Consider the following 24,394-nt stretch of genomic DNA (forward strand, 5'->3'; position numbering starts at 1 on the left):
GGAATATCAAGATACTAAGTTAGCAGCCTATCTCTAGATGTAAACATGTCTTGCTCAAGGAAACAAAGAAGACTGCAAAGAATGAAAATATGGAACAGATGGATGACATAAGAAAATTGAAAACTTGGAAATTATATGACTTAAAAATAGCAACTTAGAATGTAAGACATTAAATCAAAAAGATGAACTAATTAAAGAAATACTAAAATAACAGCAGCAGCATCTTAAACTGGGAAGAAAGGACAAAATTGGGAGTAGCAGTAATATTACATGAACATTATCAGTTAAATATAAAATAAAATATAACTACATATCAGAAAGAATCATTCATGTGCAAATTAGAGATAAAAGAGCATATAATAAATTTCAAAACTGGTTATAGTCTTGAAGATGTGAAACCAGAAAGAGAAATAAATACATACAAAGAATTACAAGAAACTAAATAAAATATGCTCAGAAATGATCATTATAGCTAGAGATTGAAATGCACAAATTGAGAATCACATAATACCACAATATATCAGATTTATGCATGAATGAAAATAAAAATGAGTGCCCCATTTTGATAAATACTATCAACCTGGTGTATGCACCATTACAATCTCTTCACTAGATGAAGAGATTCAGGTGAGCAAGGATGAGGTATTAGAGCTGTTATGCAAATTGAATAAGAATTTAGCAATAAGGAATGATAGGATATTAGCATAGATACTAAAAGAATGTTCAGCTGAACTGGCTGTTACTTTTTTAGGCTATATGATTGGTGTCTCAGCAGTGAAGATTCCACAGGAGTGAAAAAATGAATGATAATCCCATTGCACAAGAATGGTACAAAGACTGATATATCTAATTATCAAACATTTCTAGAGTGGTAGTAAAGCTTCTGGAAGAGTTGGTTGGTAAGGGCTCACATACAGATGTGAGTTGACAGAAAATCTTGACAATGAACAGAATGGCTTTACTAAGTGAAGGTCATGTTTGAGCAACTTGCCTCACATTTTATAATAGTGTTACTCTTTAATAGATAAGGGGAAAGGATACATGAACTTTTGCTAAAGCTTTTCACAGGATACAGCACAGAAGGGGCTGTTGCATAAATTGGAGAATATAGAATTGGATTATAAAGTATTAGTGTGGATAAGAGGATGGCTGACAATATCAAAAAGTGGTATATGGGGATGGAAGTATGCAAGATTTCAGATGACCAGTGGTGTGGCACAGATCACAGGAAGGCTATGACAGATAGGTCATATAGCTGTTTGCTGACGATGCAAAGATAAACAAGGTAATTGGGAAGTGGCTGACATACAGAATGATTTCAATAGGTTAGATTGTAGGTATATGAAAATGGCTACCAGTTCAATGTTTCTGAGTGGGGAATCTATGGGACAAAGGGTAAAGGTGAACAGACAGGAGAAAGTGAGAAGTTACACATGAATGACAGCATGGATAGGACTTGTTACAGACCAAGAAATGAAATTCTATGCTTATTTATAAGTACCAGGAATATCAGAAATAAATGAGATGAAATTGTTGCACTAATTGAGTTTATTCACCCATAAATAGTTGAAATAAGTGAAATATGGTTGGATGAGAATGACATCTTGATGGGAATAGAAATGGCGGGATATGATGTTTTTCGTGAAGACAAGAAGATAGGAGAAGAATTATGCCTACAGAAGTTTGAGATACAAAAGGAAAAGTAGTGGCAATGGTTTTCAAGCATTATGGTGTGATATGGAGATTGACAAGATAAGATATTTAGTTGGGTGTTGCCATAGGTCCAGAGGGTGGACACAAAGAAATGTATATGCAAGGCTTGGTGAGCAAGAGAAGGGTGATACTGATTGGAATAACGATATAACATCAGGGAATAAGGACAGCGAATTTCTTGAGTTTCAGGGACAACTATCTTAGACAATATGTAATGAAGGGAACATGAGGACTAAGAGTCTTAGATCTGATCATATCATCAGAAAATGTTCTTGTGAATGGAGTGTCTAATCTTTACCCAGTTGGTGGGAGTGATCATGAAGTGATTACCTGGGTTGTCACCAGTCATAGGAGAATTTCTGTGATATATATAGAACAACAGGACTGGTGATTATGAAAGGCTTAGGAGACAACCATGAGGTATAGTGTGGAAACAGAAGTGGATAGGAGACAAATGCTGCTTGGACATTGATCAAGAGCTATTTAAAAGTAGCAGTGCATGAGTGTATTTCAAAGGTGAAAAGGCTAAATAAAGTAAGAGCAAAATGGATAAATGAAGGGATTAAGCACGAAATCTGGAAGAAGAAGAAGGCACCATGGAAACAACACAAGATAAATGTTTGTAATAATTAGATGCATGAAATGTACAGGTGACTTGGTTAGTAAAGATGGAAAAAAGTGCAGCATGAGCAAATCATCCAGTCAAATCAAGAAAAATCCTACTAAGTTATTTTGATATGTGGCAAGTAGGAAAAAAAAAAAAAGAAAAAAAAAACTATGGAAGGATGATGATAGTGGTAGACTGGTAGCTGATTCAGAGGATATGGTGGTTTGTTAAAGGAAAGGAAGAAGGGTCATGTTTTGGCAATTACTTATGTGTTAAAAGGTAATGAATTCATTGGATAGGGGGAGATGCCTACACTGCCACATGGCATGCTGGTAACTTTAAGCTAAAATGGATGGAACTGGATAACAGACTAGTGAGTTGAATAGCTGTCAGAGAGGTATCAGCAAGATATGTGTATGTGTGTGTGGGAGGGGGGGGGGGTATCTCAAAAGTGCAAAGTCACTAGTGGAGTACTGCAGGGTCTAGTCTGTCTTGGATGCCATTATTGTTTAACTTGTATGTTAATGATATTGGGAGAGGCTTAAGTGGAGATATGCAGTTGTTTGCTGATGATGCAAAGTTGCAAAGAACTATAGGGAGCAAAGCAGATATATGCTTTGCAGAAAGATCTCAACAGAATGTGACATGTGGGCAAGTGAGTGGAGCCATAAGTTTAATGCTGCAAAGTGCAAGTTCTTGAAATTTTTTAGACAAGGTTGGGATGCACAGTATACATTAGTGGAGAAATTTTGAAGGATGTGGAAGAGATGAGAGATCTGGAGTGATGGTGAACAGAGACTTGGGGTTTAGGGATTGCATTGCTGAAATTATAAGATCACAATAGATTATAACAATAAGGAAGACTGAAGCATGAAGCAAAGAGGTTATGATTCCCTTGTATAAGGCTTTGATCAAGCCACATAACTACTGAGTGCAGATTTGGTCACCTGGTTTTCAAGAGGATGAGAATATATCAAAGAGGGTTCACTAAGTCGGTTTCAGGTCTATGGAATGTGAGATATGAGGAAAGACTGAGAGAATGCAACTTGCAGAGCATGAAGAGAAGGAGAGGGGATATGACTGAGATATATAAGTTGGTAAGGGATTGTTACCAGATTAATGTGGAGATTTTTCATAGAGAAGAGGGAGACAATGGTAAATAAAAGGCCACTTCTGGAATCTATACAATGAGGTGGGGGTATGAGGAGCAAGTTCTTTGCAAGGGAGTGGTTGCTGAGTGAATGCATTACCTGAAAGCATTCACCCCCCCTCCCCCCCACACACACCCAGTAAGGCCTTTGACTCTATGGAGATGTATGTTAACAATAATAAAGTTATGAGCCTGCAGCAAGTATGGGAATGGTGGACCCGAGGTACTTGATGCTGGACCATATCTTAATTCATGTAATATACATCTGTTATATTACCTGTAGAGTCCCTACTCTTCTTTTTTTTCTTTTCTTCTTGCTCCTTCTCTCTAATGCTATTAGAGTATTCTAAGGGAGAATCTTTACTAAATCATTTTATCATCTCTTGCAGTGGGAGTGTGCCCTCTCTCCCAGATATTTGCTTTACCTACTAAACTAAACACACACAGAAGAAGAAAATGGTAAACCACTTCTGTATATATTTTGCCAAGAAAATCTTGAACTGAAGCTTGAGTTATTGGTGCTGGAAGATAGGATATCCAGGTGAGAAGGCATCAAAAGGCTACTCGGGAAGAGCAGAGAGGAACTTCCAATGAAACTAACAAAAATGATGAAGCTGGATCCAGGTCTTCTCTTCTGACAAAGTTAATCTTAGAAGAAGACACCTCTGCTTTACTGATTTACATCAAATAGGAAATTTGAATGTAAGAAAACATGTATCAAGGAAAACTGGAACTGGTCAAGAAAGAAAGAAATTAGAAGAATTCGAGTTAAGATTTTAGGAATCAATGAACTCAGATGGTCAGGAATGGGTGGGTCACTCTGATACTGATGTTTTTGTGATTTATTATTCTGGATGTTGACAGTTTATTTATTTATTTAACACAACTCAGTTTTCTTACATTTTTCTCTGTATTTTCTTACATCACTTGCTTATTTGCTATGAACTTTTGATATAATTTATTCTTCTTTCCTGTGGCTGGTCTGCTTTAACTGCTGAAGTTTATTTTTCTATTTTTGCAAACAATTTTACATGCCTTTTTCTTCTTGAATGAGTTAATACTTTCATCATATTTTGCTTTGATTATTAATTTTTCAATCAACTTTCATTTTTTTTTTAAAAATAATATTTGTATATACGATTCTTCAGTTCACCTCTGAAAGTTGTTCAACTTTCTTACCTCCCCCTCAATATGATTTTCACTTTTAATCTGCTTAAGAAGAAACGGTGACCATTTCCTGCTTCAAATTAACTGTACATTCTTGTGTCCTGGAGCAGCATGAAGATATCACTATCAACAATAAGACTTCTAACTGCTATCCATATGAATTCCTGCACATTGTTATGTTCGAACATGATATTAGTGATGATTAGTCCATGTCCTGAAGAAATCCAGGCCCTCTTCTCTAAATTTTTCCAAACGATTTCAGTATGTCTGGTATTAATTTTATACTGTACTAATTATATCTCTAACCACAACAATCTTCACTTTGCTAATTTAGCAGAATCTTCTGTTGGACACTAGGTAAAAGTAAATTGTCCAATTTCCCCATTCTGAAATATGCCCACATCACTAATTGGTATTGCCTGCCATTCAAACAATTTATCTTCATGCTTAGTATTGAATGTTAATCCTTTTTCCTGATAACTTTTACTTGAATATGACATTGTGTAATTATTATTTAGCAGAATCTCACCTGTTTCAATTTTCATTTCAAAAGCAACAATCATGTAGATAGTGTCCTCTGATTCTTTTAAACTGATATTTTTAACACTGCTAGTGTCCATCTTCAACTGTGCTGATGTTGAGCTTCTTTCAGTAGCTTAATTGTCATTGTTTACCTTAGTTATGCAATTTTATTGTTTTCAATGATGATTTAACAAGGAGCCCATTTAACGAGGAGGCAGGGCACCATCTCAGTCCCCCCACACCCTTTTTTATCTGGGCTTGGGACTGGCATAGCTGATGAATCAGACCTACGGCTGGAAGGACCATCTTAAGTAGTCCTGACTGTAATCCGTGTGTGTGTTCACAGGGCCAGTTTGCCTGTTCTGGGAGACGAAAAACCAGAGTTTCTGGGTGACAAAAAACCCTACCTCCATATGAGACCAGCTAACTCACCTTTTGTCGAAAGAGACAGAATAAAGGTTCCTCACATCACTTACGGGAATTTAACCCAGGTCTTTCCGACCAAAGGGCTTCGTCTATACCAACTGAGCTACAGAGGCTCAGATCTGTGATGAAAACAGCAATTATTTAAATGGGTCATATACCTGATGCATCCAGAAAGTATGACATTCCATCATGTCATATCATCATTTTTATTTAGTTTAGCATGTAGAGAATACAAGTTTTTGGCTCAGTCTCAAACAGACAACCCTTACACCTTTATTATACAACATGCAGTTCATCATCATCATCAAATTCCTGACATGTACCCACAAGGGATGTACAGGATATGATAGTACTACATGAAAAACTTACATCATTACTAACTTCCTATCTACAATTTTCCTCCAAATCAATCAGTTACTTGTCAACTCCAATATTATAGATCATATATTTCTGTCTTCTAAGGAACTTTTTTACTGTATCAATCCACCAATATCCTGGTCTTCCTCTGGGTCTTTTCTCTGCCAATCTGGCAGAGAACACTTGTTTTGCTAATCTTTCCTCCCCTCATTCTGTTTAAGTGACCATACCACCTGAGATTAGCTCTGCTAACACATTCCTAGAGGCTAACAACGTCAAGTTCTTTCCTAATATCCTTGTTTTTCATATGGTGTTGCCATTGATACCATATGTTCATGTCCCTAATAATTCTCACAACTCTCATATCTGTGGTTTCTAGTCTTTGGTGAAGTATTTCTAACCCAGCTCTCAGATCCATAAGTTAAAACTGGTTTGAACAAAGTCTTGTATACAGCTAATTTAGTGTTTTGACTAATTTCTCTCTTAATTACACATAAACATATTAAGTTGACTTCCTACCATATTAGCTTTGTTCATTCTGTTGTCTGTTTTCATATTTAATTTACCATCTTCACTAAATATTCTGCCTAGGTAGCTGAAATGTTTTACTTGTTCTATAGATTCTCCATTTACAATAAAGCTGATATTTTCAATGCTTTTGCCTATTTTCATTGTCTTGTTATTGCTGATCTTCATACCATATCTATTACAACAGTAATTCAGTTTAGTAAGGGAACCTTGGGATGCTTAAGGGTCAAAGCTGTATAACTGAGAGGAAACCTCCACATAGCCTTTAAAGGAATGTGGAGAACTGACCAAGGCTTCTGACCTAATGTCCGATCCTCACCTTCTCGTGGTGCACCCTGTTAGGTATCTACCTGGATACTGAATGAACGAGGATGGGCTGCCAATTTGGGATTTAGCCGACCAAATTGTATTCTTATTGGCTTACACCACAATATTAAATGATGGTACAACATGATAGAATTTCATGCCGTCTTCGGCGTCACCCGGTCAAACAAGGCCCCCGTTGTTTTCGCCAGGGAACCAGGGCAAACAGCGAAAAGTCAGCTACTAGAACAAATCCTAAAACACACCCCAACTCAATATCACCAGAATTGAAGATAGGTACTATCAACATAAGAAGCTCGAATGGCAAACAAATGGCGCTGATGAATTAGATAAGTATCAGATCGACATAATCGGGGTGACTGAAACAAAAAAGACCAAAACTGGTGAGATCTTTCTGAGCAATAAATACAAAATGTTATATTCAGGCAATCACAATCAAGGAAAAGAAGGAGTAGCCACAGTATTCAACACTAAATACAAGGCTAATCATCTTGAATGGCAAGCAATTTCAAGTAGAGTGATGTGGGCAAATATCAGAATGGGGAACTGGACAATGAGACTTCTTTGTGCCTATGGTCCCACAGAAGGTTCTACTAAGGTAGAAGTGGAGGAATTTTTTGAGGCTTTAGAAAAAGCAACTGACACAATGAAAAAGGAAAAGTTGGTCCTTGTTGGGGATCTAAATAGCTGAGTAGGAAATGATTGTGAGACATACAAAAATATTTTGGGAAAATTTGGAGAAAAGAGCACAGCTAATAATAATGGCAAATATCTGTTGGATTTCTGCTCAGGACATGGACTGGTTATTACTAACACCATGTTCCAACATAAAAATGTGCAGAAATTCACATGGAGAGAAGAGACAAGGAATAAGAAAATTCTCATTGACTATATCATTGTTGATAGTGATGTTTTCTCCCTGGTGCAGGACACTAGAGTGTACAGAGGATTTGAAATTGGAAGTAATCACCATTTAGTCTTAAGCAGGATAAAATTGAATTTCATATTGAAAAGAATAACATGCAAGAAAGTTTTAAAGTGAATAAAAGTTGAGCAGCTCTCAGATGTGAACTGTAGACTAAAATACACAAAGATTATTGAAGAAAAAATGAAAGAGTTTGAGAGCAGGAATCAAACCTTGGAGATTCAGTGGCAAGCTTTGAAGAAAACCCTGATTGATTCAGCTAGAGAGGCATGTGGTGAAGTTGTCTGCAAGGATAGAAAAATCAGAACTCCATGGCAGACACAGGAAGTTAAAGAGGCAGTGAAGGAAAAGAAGAAAGCAAATAAAAAGTTCCTGGCAAATAAGTCAGCTTGTGCTCTTAGAGAATACAGAGACAAATGTAAGAAAGCTAAACACTGTGCAAAACTAGAAAACAAAAGTCATGGGAAGACTTTGGTAAGAACATAGAAAATAAATATCAAGAAGGTGTCAAGATATTCTGAAAGTTGCTTAAGAAGCTCAGAAATGGAGGAAAGAGTGCTGTAAAAGGAATTAGAGATGATAAAGGTGATATGAAAACTGGAGAAAAAGATATTCTTGAAGTATGGAATAATTACTTCGAAAAATTGCTAAATGAAACCAGCAGTGATGAGAGCACAGTGATAAAAAAAAAAAAAAAAAAAAACACTGACCAGGCATGCAATCAGGAATACACATCCATGCTTGAAGTAGCAAAAGGCCATCAAAGTCTGAAATGTGGAAAGGCAGCCAGAGTAGATGATATTAGACCAGAAATGCTCAAGTATGGAGATATAAAGGTTTTACAGTGGCTACACTCCATAGTTCAGAGGGCATGGACAGAAGGACGAATTCCAGATGATTGGAGTAGAGCTCTCATAGTATCCATATATAAAAAGGGAAATAAAACTGATTGTGAGAATTACAGAGGTATTTTTCTACTGAGTGTTCCCGGTAAGATTTTTTCCAGTATACTTGAGAAACAGTTGAGAAGGATTGTGGAAGAGAAGCTGGGTGAGGAACAAGCTGGATTCAGGCCAAATAGAGGCTGTCAGGATCATATATTCACTTTATGACAAATAATTGAAAAGTCATGGGAATATAACAAAGATCTATATTTAAGTTTTGTAGATCTGGAAAAAGCATATGACAAGGTGTCAAGAGAGAAGCTATTCAAATCGCTACAGTTGTATGGTGTAAGTGGATCATTATATCAAGCAATACTTAGTCTTTATTTGAGTTGTAAGTCAGCTGTTAGAATTGAAGGAAGTACAGGGAGATGGTTTAATGTTAAATCTGGTGTCAGACAGTCATTTCATTATCTATATGGATTACATTATGAAGGAAAGTGGTATTAAACCTGATATCAAAATTGGAGATGTTAATGTCAGCTCCTTGCTTCATGCGGATGATGTTATACTTCGAAATAAATCTGCTACAAGTATGCAAGATTCCCTGACTAAATTGAATAAATGTTGTGATAGATATGGTATGAAGATCAGCAATAACAAGACAAAGATAATGAAAATAGGCATAAGCACTGAAAATATCAGCTGCATTGTGAATGGAGAACCTATAGAACAAGTAAAGCATTTCAGCTACTTAGGCATGATTTTTAGTGAAGATGGTAAATTGGTTACAGGAAAATTCATAGAAAAGCGAATTCATCGAAAGACAATTCATCGAATGAACAATTCATCGAAAGACAATTTGTTGAAAATGCAATTCATCAAAAAACAATTCACCGAAAATTTTAAATTTTCGATAATTTTATGGTAAAAGTAATCCATTTAGAACAAAAACTGAACCATGCAGACAGCTTCTTGTACCAACAACTTCTACTAAGTCATTTAAGTCAGACAGTTATTGTAATACATAATTTGGACATATTATTTCTTTGTCGCCCCGAATATAGCTGAACTGAAAACTAGAACGGTTCGACATTTTCTTGTAAAAGTTTCAAATAGCGAATCTGAGTAAAATTCATCCCATAATAATTGCTGTATTGAAGTCGCATATTACTACTAGCAACAATAATAATAATGAAGCCCGCATAGTTCAATCGGTAAAAACGAAGCCATTTAGTTAGAAAGACCTGGGTAGTTGGATCCCATTTAAGAATAATTTTTATCAGTCCTGTTCTGCTAAAGGTAAGTTAGCAGGCATAATATAGATACGGCTGAGCTTTTCTTCAGGAAACAGGCAAAAAGTCCTATGAACAGACATGAAACAGTTATCGGACAAGAAAGACATAAGAACCATATTATTCCATAATTTTTCCCTATGAAAGTAGCATTGTAATCTCCTTATTCACGGTTCAGGTTTTGTTCTAAATGGATCAATTTTCTCATAACATTTTCGAAAATTTTAAATTTTCAGTGAACTGTTTATTCGATGAATTGCATTTGCGACGAATTGTCATTCGATGAATTGTTCATTCGATGAACTCTCGGGATACCAGTAAATTAAATATGGAAATAGACAACAGAATCAACAAAGCTGGAGAGAGAAATTAGTCAAAACACTAAATTAGCTGTATACAAGACAATGTTCAAACCAATTTTAACTTATGGATCTGAGAGCTGGGTCAAAAGTAAAACACTTGACCAGAGACCTGAGTCTCCTGAGAGAGATTAGGGGCGTGAACAGATAACATCAATGGCAATATCATATTAAAAACGAGGATATTAGGAAAGAACTTGACATTGTCAGCATCCAGGAATGCATTAGCAGAGCTAATCTCAGATATTATGGTCACTTAAACAGAATGGGTGAGGAAGGATTAGCCAAACAAGTGTTCTCTGCCAGATTGGCAGGAAAAAGACCCAGAGGAAGACCAGGATATTGGGATTGATACAGTAAAAAAGTTCCTTAGAAATATATGATCTGATAATGTGAGTTGACAAGTAACTGATTGATTTGGAGGAAAATTGTAGATAGGAAGTTAGTAATGATGTAAGTTTTTCATGTAGTACTATCATATCCTGTACACCCCTTGAAGATAGATATATAAATATGAGATCTGACAATGTTGTAGCTTTGACAGGTAACAGATTGATTTGGCAGAAAATTGTAGGTAGGAAAGTTAGTAATGATGTAAGTTTTTCATGTAGTACTATCATATCCTGTACACCCCTTGAGGGTAAATGTCAGGAATTTGATGATGATGAAGGGAATCTTGCAGACTTGTAGTGGATTTATTTAGGAATATAACATTGTTTGTGTAAAGTAAAGAGTTGAGATTAACATTTCCAATTTTGATATCAGGTTTAATAACGCTTTCCTTCATAATGTGATCCATATAGATAACGAATAACAGAGGGGATAATGTACATCGTTGTCTGACACTAGATTTAACCTCAAACCATCTTCCTGTATTTCCTTCAATTCTAACTGCTGACATACAATTCAAATAAAGACTAAGTATTGCTTGATATAATGCTCCACTGATACCATATGACTGTAGAATTTTGGTTATCCAACATGCAGTTGGATAACCAAAACCAGACATGCCACTAAAAGTGAAGATTTGACATTGGGTCAAAAGACCCAGTCCGTTTTTCTGAATCCTATCCAAATGGACACCTCAAATTGGTTTTCTAGCTTTGACTCTAATGAAAACAAAATTTCTCTCTTATTCCACGTTAATTATACCTACATGGGTCTGTTCTGTCTGTCAATTGTGGGAGTTTTGTTGCACAGAGAAGAAACCTATTATTTATACAGCAGGAATCTAAAGGTAACATATTGTTCTGTGTTAAATAGGCACTATTTTTGAAATGTATGGCATTATTCCTGTAATATTATTACATAATACTGTTATATTATGAATGTTCCATTCAGAAAAGGTTACATGCTGAACTAGAAAGCAGGAAATTATGACCGACTGAGAAGTATACTGAGTTCAGTGGAATGGGATCAGTTGCTGGATGGAAAGATTATCGACAGTGCATTGGAAGCATTTAAATACTTAAATGATGCGATATCAGAATGTGTCCTGAGAGTTCGAAGAATAAATAGAGTAGGAGTCAAATGGATGTGTAATCTTATTAAGCAAGAGATTCGTAAGAAAAGGACAATGTGGAAGGAATACCATTTGCATAAGGATGTCATCTGTTATGAACATTATAAGCAGCAGGCTAGAATAGTCACAACTGTTGTACAGAAAGCAAAGTCTGAATATGAAAAGAAACTGGCTCTGCATGCTAAAGACAACCTACAAGAATTCTATCGACATGCTGCAAGTAAAAGAAAGAATGAATATGAAAGAATAACTTTTCTAAATCCAGATGGTGTGAGGGTTACGGATGCAGAAGAAGTTGTTCAGTTAATGAGTGCCCATTTTGTTAAAAGCTATCAAACTGGTGAACGCAACATCGAGCTCACTGTTACCTCTTCACTAGATGAAGAAACATAGGTGTGTGAGGCCTAGGTATTAGAGCTGTTGCACAAATTGAATAAGAATTCACCAATAGGGACTAATTGAATATCAGCACGTGTGCTAAAAGAGTGTTCAGCTGAACTGCCGATTCCTTTGACCAGGATGTTTAATATAATATGAATCTCAGAACAGGGAAGATTCCGCAGGAATGGAAGGAATGTATGGTAATTCCATTGCATAAGGGCGGTGCAAAGACCGATGTATCTAACTATCAACAAATCAATAACGTAGGAGGGGTGGTGGTGAAGATTTTGGAAAAATTGGTTAGAGCTCACATTCAAAAATGGGTTGCCAGTGAATCTCTATTTTGCAATGAACAGAATGGGTTTACCAAGGGAAGGTCATGCTTTAGCAATTTGCTCGTATTCTATAATAATGTTACCACTGAATGAGACAAGGGGAATGAATACATCATGATACGTTTAGATTTCACTAAGGCTTTTGACAGAATACAGCATGAAAGACTGTTGCATAAGTCGGAGAAAATGGGTTTGGGTTATACAATATTAGAATGGATAAGAGGATGGCTGACTGACAGATATCAAAAAGTGGTATACTGGGATCTGAGTCTGCAAGGTTTAAGGTAAAAAATGGTGTACCACAAGGATCAGTGCTTGGTCCACTGTTATTCAATCTGTACATTAATGATATTGGGAAGGATTTGACAGGCAACATACAACTATTTGCTGATGATGGAAATATAGGTAGGGTAATCAGGAATGCTGCTGACATGCAGTACTTGTAGAATGATTTGAAAAGGTTGGAATTGTGGGCATGGGAAAATGGGTGTCAGTTCAATGTCAGTAAATGTAAAGTCATTCATTTGGCATGATTAGATATCCAATGTTGTATTATATTGTTGGGATTAGGCTAGAAGAAACTGACCAAGCTAGGGATCTTGGAGTGTTAATAGATAGGAAGTTGAAGTTCAGGGGCCATGTGGCAAAGATTGCAAATACAACTCAAAAGATAATTGAAATGCTGACACGAACATTCACATATAAAGATAAGGCTGTTATTTTGTTTCTTTACAAGGCCTTGATAAGACCTCATTTGGACTATTGTGCGCAGGTTTGGTCTCTTGGTTTCCGTTGTGATTCTTATATACTGGAGAGAGTACAAAGGAGAGTGTTAAAAATGATATCAGGATTGTAGAATACTGATTATGAAGACAGACTGAGAATTTGTAGACTGCAGACACAAGCAAACAGGAGAAAGAGGGGTGAAATGATTGAGACTTACTGAAACTTCTGAAAGGATCATACAGGATTTCAATTGATGGAAATTTTCAATTTATGGAAGGTGGGGAAAGAACGAGAGGGGCATCCTTGGAAGCTGAGAACGAAGGCTGTCATGAAAGGTGTAAGGGCTAGATTTGTCTCTCATACAGTGGTGCGTGATTGGAATGGATTGCCTTTGGATATTGTGAGTGCAAGCAGTGTGAATGAATTCAAGAATAAGTATGATAGCTGCTGTGTGTAGTATGTGGCCTCCCTCAATGAGTCTCTGACTCCCTGAAAGTCTCTCTTAAGAATAATAATAATATCTTTCCTGTAATGAAAACAATGACTTGTTCATGCAACCAATTACTATATGGTATTATTCCTAATGCAAAACTGAAATCTTAAAACTTTATTGTTTGTGTTTAATATCTGAACTAAGAATATAAGACATTTTTTAGAAATGAAACCAAATGAATTACTATTTTAAAATTTAGTAACTTACTTTATCACCTAATTCACGTGATATGTCTAAATGCCTTTTACAGCAGACAACAGCTTCATCAAATTTTCCCATTACTTTCAATGTGTTGCCAAGGTTTCCACTTGCTTTTCCCTCACCTAAACGATCTCCTATAGCTCTGTAGTAAGAAAAATGTTAAAAATATACAAATTCATTAGCAAACAAAGTTTTTCCAATAAAAAATACCAACTCAAGCATCATCCTCTAGCTAAACTTTCTTTAACAACTGAAAGAAAACCATTTAATGTAACAAGCAGTAGGCATATAAATTACCCACTCCCAGCACAGTTAAATAGTGACTGATTATGAAGACACAAAATAACAATATGGAATCCTACTGAGTCCTCAAATGGAATGATTAGACACCAAAACTTTTAATGAAGATCTTCTAGTGGAAAAGTCTTATGCCAGAAGATGCAGTAACGCCAATAATGTACATTAAAGTTAATGCAGTGCTTAAGGGTCAAAGCTGTATAACTGAGAGGAGACCTCCACATAGCCTTTAAAGGAATGCGGAGAACCGACCAGGGCTTCTGACCTAATGTCCAATCCTCACCTTCTCGTGGTGCACCCTGTTGGGTATCTACTTTGATACTGAACGAACGAGGATGGGCTGGCAATTTGGGATTTAGCCGACCAAATTGTATTCTTATTGGTTAAACCAAAATAAAAAATGATGGTACAACATGACAAAATTTCATGCCAGCTGGGGCGTCGCCCGGTTAAACAAGGCCCCCGTTGTTTTCGCCAGGGAACCAGGGCAAACAGCGAAAAGTCAGCTATTGGAACAAATCTGAAAACAAACCCCAACTCAACATCACCAGAGTTAAAGATCGGTACTATCAACGTAAGAAGCCTGAATGGCAAAGAAATGGAGCTAGCTGAGGAATTAGATAAGTACCAGATCGACATAATAGGGGTGACTGAAACAAAAAAGACCAAAACTGGTGAGATCTTTCTGAGCAATAAATACAAAATGTTATATTCAGGCAATAACAATCAAGGAAAAGAAGGAGTAGCCATAGTATTCAACACAAAATACGAGGCTAATCTTCTTGAATGGCAGTCAGTCTCAAGTAGAGTAATGTGGGCAAATATGAGAATGGGGAACTGGACAATGAGACTTATTTGTGCCTATGGTCCCACAGAAGGTTCTACTAAGGTAGAAGTGGAGGAATTTTTTGAGGCTTTAGAAAAAGCAACTGACATAATGAAAAAGGAAAAGTTGGTCCTTGTTGGGGATCTAAATAGTAGAGTAGGAAATGATTGTGAGACATACAAAAATATTTTGGGAAAATTTGGAGAAAAGAGCAAAGCTAATAATAATGGCAAATATCTGTTGGATTTCTGCTCAGGACATGGACTGGTTATTACTAACACCATGTTCCAACATAAAAATGTGCACAAATTCACATGGAGAGAAGAGGCTAGGAATAAGAAAAGTCTCATTGACTATGTTATTGTTGATAGTGATGTTTTCTCCCTGGTGCAGGACACCAGAGTGTACAGAGGATTTGAAATTGGAAGTGATCACTATTTAGTCTTGAGCAGGATAAAATTGAATTTCATATTGAAAAGAATAACATGTAAGAAAGTTTTAAAGCGAATAAAAGTTGAGCAGCTCTCAGATGTGAACTGTAGACTAAAATACAGAAATATTATTGAAAAGAAAATGAAAGAGTTTGAGAACAGGAATCAAACCTTGGAGATTCAGTGGCAAACTCTGAAGGAAACATTGATTGATTTTCACACAAGCAGATTTTGCACACAACCTCACCACATGCCAGAGCATGTGGTGAGGTTGTGTGCAAAGATAAAAAAATCAGAACTCCCTGGTGGACACAGGAAGTTAAAGAGGCAGTGAAGGAAAAGAAGAAAGCATATCAAAAGTTCCTGGCAAATAAGTCAGCTTTTACTCTTACAGAATACAGAGACAAATGTAAGAAAGCTAAACAGTGTGTAAAACTAGCTAAACAAAAGTCATGGGAGGACTTTGGCAAGAATATAGAAAATAAATATCAAGAAGGTGGCAAAATATTCTGGAGGTTGTTGAAGAAGCTTAGGAATGGAGGAAAGAGTGCTGTAAAAGGAATTAGAGATGATAAAGGTGAAATGAAAACAGGAGAAAAAGATATCCTTGAAGTATGGAGTAATTACTTTGAAAAACTGCTAAATGAAACAAGCAGTGATGACAGCACAGTGATAAAAAACACTGACCAGGCATGCAGTCAGGAATACATATCCATACTTGAAGTAGAAAAAGCCATCAAAGGCTTGAAATGTGGAAAGGCAGCAGGAGTAGATGATATTCGACCAGAAATGCTGAAGTATGGTGGTATAAGAGTCTTACAGTGGCTGCACTGCATAGTTCAGAAAGCCTGGACAGAGGGACGAATTCCCGATGATTGGAGTAGAGCTCTCATAGCACCCATATATAAAAAGGGAAATAAAACTGAATGTGAGAATTACAGAGGTATTTCCCTACTGAGTGTTCCTGGCAAGATCTATGCAAGTATACTTGAGAAACGGTTGAGAAGAATTGTGGAAGAAAAGCTTTGTGAAGAACAAGCTGGATTCAGGCCAAATAGAGGCTGTCAGGATCAGATCTTCACTTTACGACAAATAGTCGAGAAAGCATGGGAATATAACAAAGATCTGTATTTAAGTTTTGTCGATTTGGAAAAGGCATATGACAAGGTGCCAAGAGAGAAGCTATTCAATACGCTGCAGTTATATGGTGTCAAAGGGGCATTATATCAAGCAATACTTAGTCTTTATTTGAGTTGTGAGTCAGCAGTTAGAATTGAAGGAAGTACAGGAAGATGGTTTAATGTTAAATCTGGTGTGAGACAAGGATGTACATTATCCCCTCTGTTATTCATTATCTATATGGATCACATTATGAAGGAATGTGGTATTAAACCTAATATCAAAATTGGAGATGTTAATGTCAGCTCTTTGCTTTATGCGGATGATGTTATAATTCTAAATAAATCCGCTACAAGTCTGCAAGATTCTCTGACTAAATTGAATAGCTGTTGTAATAGATATGGTATGAAGGTCAGCAATAAAAAGACAAAGACAATGAAAATAGGCAGAATCATTGAAAATGTCAACTGTGTTGTGAATGGATAACCTGTGGAACAAGTAAAACATTTCAGCTACTTAGGCACAATTTTTACTGAAGATGGTAAACTAAATATAGAAATAGACAACAGAATCAGCAAAGCTGGTATCGTGGGAAGTCAATTGAATAAATTCATATGGAATAAGAAAGAAATTAGTCGGAACACTAAATTAGCTGTATACAAGACTGTGTTCAAACCAATTTTAACTTATGGATCTGAGAGCTGGGTCAGAAGTAAAACACTTGACCAAAGACTAGAGAACGCAGATATGAGAGTCCTGAGAAAGATTAGAGGCGTGAACAGATGGCATCAATGGCAATATCATATTAAAAATGAGGATATTAGGAAAGAACTTGACATTGTCAGCATCCAGGAATGCGTTAGCAGAGCTAATCTCAGATGGTATGGTCACTTAAATAGAATGGGCGAGGAAAGATTAGCAAAACAAGTGTTCTCTGCCAGGTTGGCAGCAAAACGACCCAGAGGAAGACCAAGATATAGGTGGATTGATACGGTACAAAGTGCCTTAGACGATAGAAATATAAGATCTGATAATGTTGGAGTCTTGACAAGTAACAGACTGATTTTGAGGAAAATTGTAGATAGGAAGTTAGTAATGATGTAATTTTTTCATGTAGTACTGTCATATCCTGTACACCCCTTGAGGGTACATGGCAGGAATTTGATGATGATGAAGTTAATGCAGTAAAAAGCTGATAGTTAGATCACATTTCCAAAAGGATAGTCTGCTGCTCAGAGGTTATTGCCTGGCCTGAATATGCTCACCAGAACTCTCCCAGGTGTCTTGGGTGACTGGTGTATTTACCTAAAAAAGATTAGTACTTAAAACAGTGCAACATCGAAATAACAATGCATGAAATAAGACCTTGGTTCTATTTTGTTAATTTTCGGAACATTATATTCTCAGTATATTAATATGATTATTATACTGATAGGTAATGATTAATAGGAACAGTTACCACTTTAGTTCTAAAATAACAAGAGAAGCAAAGAAAAATGAAAATAATAACGATGTATTTTACAAGACAAAGTATGAGCTTGAGTTTGTTTCACAACAGCTCAATAAATTTGCCTTCATTATTCCTCTGCTAACCAATCAATGTTCAGATAATTTAAGTCTCCCATGATGATTGTTTAGTACTGTTAGAGTCACGGTTTTTCTTTAAATCTATGTTACTATTATCCCCTCTTGTGCCAACTAAGAATGAGATCTCCAGTCTATCTTTCTGGGGCCGTCTCATTTTCGAACTCTGACAAATTTGTTTGTTCCAGCTGTGCCAGTCAGAGTCCTAGGACAAAAGAATTCTTACTCAGAGAAACTTTCCCAGAGTTCTAACAGCTACCTAAGTTCCAAGACTAGCACTGGGTTCCCAGATATAGACGAGTATCTGGGATACTCGTCTATATTTGGCTATATATAGGGCCTATGTATAGCCAGATATATATAATCGTCTATATATAGGGCCATGCAGTCATGGCCCTATCCTTTCTAATTATTCTTTACCTTCCCCTTATGCATAGGTTCAAACTTTTATGAGTGGTAAATTACTCTCATGCTCAAGTAAAACATGTTTATTAAAAATCTAATGAGTTTACAATTAGGTTTAAACATATCAAAAGCTTATCACAATACCTATACTAAATCAACTGACAATCATAAATGAACACTCTAGTTAATGAACATATAACTCATATCCTCTGGTCAATTAAAACACACTTAGCATGGAAAAATACAATTTTAACTTCAAATGCTAACACAGACACCACCACATTAATTAGGTCTCGCACAAGAATTTAAGTCCTCCGATTACCAGTCCAATGGAGCCAACAAGTTACAAGGCATAGAAGTCATTCAAAAAGTTCTCTAGGCAATTGTCCATTTTTCTTCAAACCAGAAATTGATTCACCCTTTTCCTCTAATGCTAATTGTTAATAAATAAGAAACTTCTGTACATTACCACTGCCGCATGAGCTTACCATGTCCCCTTTGTCCGTCCTTTACTGTTAGATACTTTACTGCTTCAGTGGGTCGCGTCCATGTGGAGGTCACTTTGCTCGTCACATACAACCATTTTCTACACTCTGCTGGGCAAACGCTCATCTCGCTGGTCACTATCGTCAGACTGCCCGTCTCCCTGGAGGAACTTTCTGTTGTCTCATTCCGGTAGCACTTCTACTGATGGCCCGAGTCGGTGGATGCCGTCATCTCGCATACAGCTTGCCAGTCGGCAACGGGGAGAAACTTGCCGTCTGATGCCATAGAATTCCCTTCTGCTGGTCAGCATCGTGGGTCCGAATGAAAACAGGAACAGAAAAAAAAACAGGTGCTTGAAACCCGCATATATTATCTCTTGTTGCGCCCTCTTTTCGTTGCAGAAGTTTACTCACGGCACCTTCCTATTGGTCATTAAGCTGTTTAGTCACAACTCTTCTCCTCAAGAGCGCTCTTTTTGGGGAACGTGAGTTCAATTCGCTTTCCACGAATGCCTTCGCTTTGGTCATTACGCTTATCATGAGTAACTCACACACAACCTTTGGACCTTTGTTTGCATTGACATACATTTTGCATAGAGTATTTTTTTCTTACTAGTGTTTTCAAACAACAATATTTCTATCTAGACAGACAAATTCCTCCTTTTTTGTACTTCATTTTATCATCATCATCATCATCAAATTCCTGCCATGTACCCTCAAGGGGTGTACAGGATATGATAGTACTACATGAAAAAAAAAAATTACATCATCATTAATTTCCTATCTACAATTTTCCTCCAAATCAGCCTGTTACTTGTCATCACTCCAACATTATCAGATCTTATATTTCTATCGTCTAAGGCACTTTGTACCGTATCAATCCACCTATATCTTGGTCTTCCTCTGGGTCGTTTTGCTGCCAGCCTGGCAAAGAACACTTGTTTTGCTAATCTTTCCTCGCCCATTCTGTTTAAGTGACCATACCACCTGAGATTAGCTCTGCTAATGCATTCCTGGATGCTGACAATGCCAAGTTCTTTCCTAATATCCTCATTTTTAATGATACTGCATTGATGCCATCTGTTCACGCCTATAATCTTTCTCAGGACTCTCATATCTGTGGTCTCTAGTCTTTGGTCAAGTGTTTTACTTCTGACCCAGCTCTCAGATCCATAAGTTAAAACTGGTTTGTACACTGTCTTGTATACAGCTAATTTAGTGTTCCGACTAATTTCTCTCTTATTCCATATGAATTTATTCAATTGACTTCCCACCATACCAGCTTTGCTGATTCTGTTGTCTATTTCTATATTTAATTTACCATCTTCACTAAAAATCGTGCCTAAATAGCTGAAATGTTTTACTTGTTCCACAGGTTCTCCATTCACAACACAGTTGACATTTTCAATGATTCTGCCTATTTTCATTGTCTTTGTCTTTTTATTGCTGACCTTCATACCATATCTATTACAACAGCTATTCAATTTAGTCAGAGAATCTTGCAGACTTGTAGCGGATTTATTTAGTAAGTATAACATCATCTGCATAAAGCAAAGAGCTGACATTAACATCTCCAATTTTGATATCATGTTTAATACCACTTTCCTTCATAATGTGATCCATATAGATAATGAATTCTTATAATGAATCCATATAGATAATGAATGAGGGGATAATGTACATCCTTGTCTCACACCAGATTTAACATTAAACCATCTTCCTGTACTTCCTTCAATTCTAACTGCTGACTTACAACTCAAATAAAGACTAAGTATTGCTTGATATAATGCCCCATTGACACCATATAACTGCAGCGTATTGAATAGCTTCTCTCTTGGCACCTTGTCATATGCCTTTTCCAGATCGACAAAACTTAAATACAGATCTTTGTTATATTCCCATGCTTTCTCGACTATTTGTCGTAAAGTGAAGATCTGATCCTGACAGCCTCTATTTGGCCTGAATCCAGCTTGTTCTTCACCAAGCTTTTCTTCCACAATTCTTCTCAACCGTTTCTCAAGTATACTTGCATAGATCTTGCCAGGAACACTCAGTAGGGAGGTAATTCAATTATGTTCTCTATTAACAATTTGTTTCTTTACTAACAGTACAAGTATTTCTTGTTATTATTGTATTCTCGTTAAATCTTGAATGAATGATCCTTTTGATGAAAAGGTCCTTATTCAAGATCTAACAGTATCCATTAGGTTTATTTGGCAATGCATTTCATCACCACCAGCAACTGATCGACTAGGTCTGTAACCCCACTCCATAATGTATTTGATCTTGTTAGACCCCACCTACATCATATAGCACTAAACTCCCTGTAAATGGAAACCTTACTACAATATTGCAATTACAGCTTTCTACCCTAGCTGGACTCAAATCATCAGATAGCATTAACATCACCTCCGTCTCCTATCTTGTCAATCCTTCTTAAAAATACTGTACTCATTACACTTAATACCAATTAGTACATCTGCTTCTGACAGCTAGGTCTTGCCAATGCCAATAATCTGAGACCACAATGTATTCATTAAAGCAACAACATTCAACCCTTTTGTTCCTTATACTCCTGACATTTGCTTACAGATAAGTCACTTACATGCTGTTCTAAATACTCTCCTTTGTAATCTGCATCACCTAGCTGGCCAAATTTCAGATTCCTGCTCAGATCTATGATGAAAAGATGACTGCATATTCATCTGAACACACAATCATCTTTCTATCATAATCATCTCCACTATTACACATACTCATATCATCAATATAGTTGTATAACGTAGTCACTCTTACATAAAGAATCTCACCATTTCCCCGAATCATAATTTAATTTTGCAGACTGTGTTTTAGGTCTCATACCAATAAATAATCTCATCAGACTCCCAAATGCATTCAAGCAGGCCATACCTTATATACATCCACACATCCAAAAATCTGCAACCATTATTTCTACACAGCTTATGCATTAAATCATTTGCCACCATCTATCTATCTATCTCTCCCTTCCATCTGCTTCAGATGGGTTGGGGCTCCTCCTAATAAGAGTCACGGCAAAATAATGCAGCCAGCATGCCACTCCTCTGCTGCATCCCTATTGGAGGTATTCATGACTGTAGTCCATGTGTGTTCATGAGGCCAGTTGGCCTGCTTGCAAGATGAAAAAACCATAGCTAAATTGGGGGGGAACCCTACTGCCCGCACCCAAGACCGGCTAACTTGGCTATGGCTGAGGAAGATCCTTGAGCTCCTCACATCTCTGACGGGAATCGAACCTAGGACGCCCCTTCCCCAGGCATATGGTTGCGAAGAACACAGCCACTAGGCTAACCGAGTGGACCATTTGCCACCCTAGCCCTTCTTATTCAGTTTTCATATCTAGGTATATGCTAACTATTTTCACTTTCTCACTTTTCACTCTTGCTTCTTCAGAAGTCCTTTTCATATTCTATAATTATCACAAGACAAATCATTTGTTCCTAACAGAACTGCCATATTTTACTTTTCATTTTTTCTTTTCAATTACATTTGTTATTTTTTTTTATTTTAGCAGCCAGAAAACTCAAAGTAGTAACACAGTCATCAACATATTTTATAATTGAATCTTCATACCACGTAACACTCTTTTTATAATTGATTTTACTGTCTCGATTATTTACACAATATCTTACCCGATTCAGTGTCCCCTCCCCCCATGCTTCAGCTGCTTACATTTCATGTCCTAATGACTAATCATGTTTTGCTTTTCCAATTCTCTCATCATCCATCTAATAATTTATTTTAATCCAAAGTTAATTCATATTGATATCCTTGTAAGCTTCTGAAATGCCCGACTCTGTTCACTGGGAAAGTCTCTTGGTTCACAATTTCACTAGCATTGCTCTTTGTTACTGATTTACAGTATTCTGACAAAATACCAGGAAATATATCTATATGTCGATATCAAATACTATAAATATACTGATTTCACTAATTTCATAGGAGCGTTAAATAAACCAACCTTTGATTATATAGCCTCAAACCAGAATCACATATATGATATTTATATTACCTTTCTGATATTTATTTTCTATGTTCTTACCAAAGTATTCCTATGACTTTTGTTTAGTTAGTTATTACACTCAGTTTCACTTCCTTACACATTTCTTTGTATTCTCTCAGATGTGAGGTGAAGACAACTCACCTTAGTGAAATATGGCAAGGAGCCCCATAGTGTTTAAAGCAATGCTTGTAGATTTAAGTTTAGTGATAATTATTTATAATTACGAGAAAGAGAATGGAAGAAAGTACAGAATCCCAGGAATTCTGTTTTATGGGAATGACAAACTGGCAATTCAACTGCAAAGGGTGGATGGCAAAACCATAAGATAGTAATTTGGTGTAAATAAAATAAAGGATACTCCATTCAAATATCAGTAGAAATCTGTGTAATATTTGTCTGTTTTACATTCAAATTTTTAAACTTTAAATTAATTACAGTAGTTCCCAACTATAATTTTCCAGGAAATAACAATATATACTAAATATGAATTATAATAACTTTAATTAATACTTCCTATATTTTGACAAAATAACTCTGCCATATCATCCGGGATTACAAAGCAATTGATATGTGCATGCAGGCACTAACACTGGACAAATGAGGCTGAAGAAAGGCAACCAAAATCAGGTCTACACAGATGCTGAAATAGCATCCTCTAGTGGGCTTTACTGGGTGGTCTTGGCTGTTGGGCTGAAGATCTGATGATGAGTGCTCCCCAAATTTGAAGCAGTTTCATACAGCCCAATTTGTTGAGGTGTGGAAAGTTTCTCACGGCCATAGCAGATTCAAGGTATAGCCTCTCATATTTGTATTTGCTTCTGTGCAAAAGAGTGGTCTTCTTCCAGCAAATCCTATGATGTGCATCCAAAAGCATAGCCAGCAAGTCCAGAGTAGCTGTAATGGTGAAAATGGATGTAGTCCTTAAGTTCAAAAATTCTGATATTGGCTATCCTGTCTGTTTGGCCCTAGTATGACAGTTTGCAACTGTTTGCAAAGACCTGGTAGGTCTAGAAAATGTGGATGGTTTTTGATGAACTGAATAAGGGATGCCATATCATTTGCTTTGATATCTGCAATTATATGTTCTGCATGCACACATTGCTTTGTGATCCCTAATGATTGCAATGTAACATTGCCAAAATAGGAAGTACTGATTAAAGTTATATAATTAATATTTAATATACATTCCTGTAAAATAATAGTTACAAATAGCCAACGCATAAGTCTTACAACCAGAATTACAGTAGTTCCTTTTCATACATTCCTTAGCTTTTTTTCATTAACTTCTAC

The 24,394-nt window shown here is 36.5% G+C and overlaps 1 protein-coding gene across 1 annotated transcript in view; it reads right to left on the reverse strand.

Annotated features, from left to right (window-relative positions):
- The window catches only part of pins (G-protein-signaling modulator pins), a 187,151-nt gene that overhangs the window by 117,730 nt on the left and 45,027 nt on the right, over positions 1 to 24,394 (reverse strand). The window contains exon 4 of the mRNA XM_090404957.1: positions 13,922 to 14,057. Coding sequence (XP_090261083.1) covers positions 13,922 to 14,057 — 136 coding nt within the window. The remainder of the gene's footprint in view (positions 1 to 13,921; positions 14,058 to 24,394) is intronic.

Source organism: Typopeltis vanoorti, chromosome 1 (assembly GCF_054136105.1).
Source record: "Typopeltis vanoorti isolate ZY-2024b chromosome 1, IOZ_Tvanoo_1.0, whole genome shotgun sequence".
Taxonomy (NCBI): domain Eukaryota; kingdom Metazoa; phylum Arthropoda; class Arachnida; order Uropygi; family Thelyphonidae; genus Typopeltis; species Typopeltis vanoorti.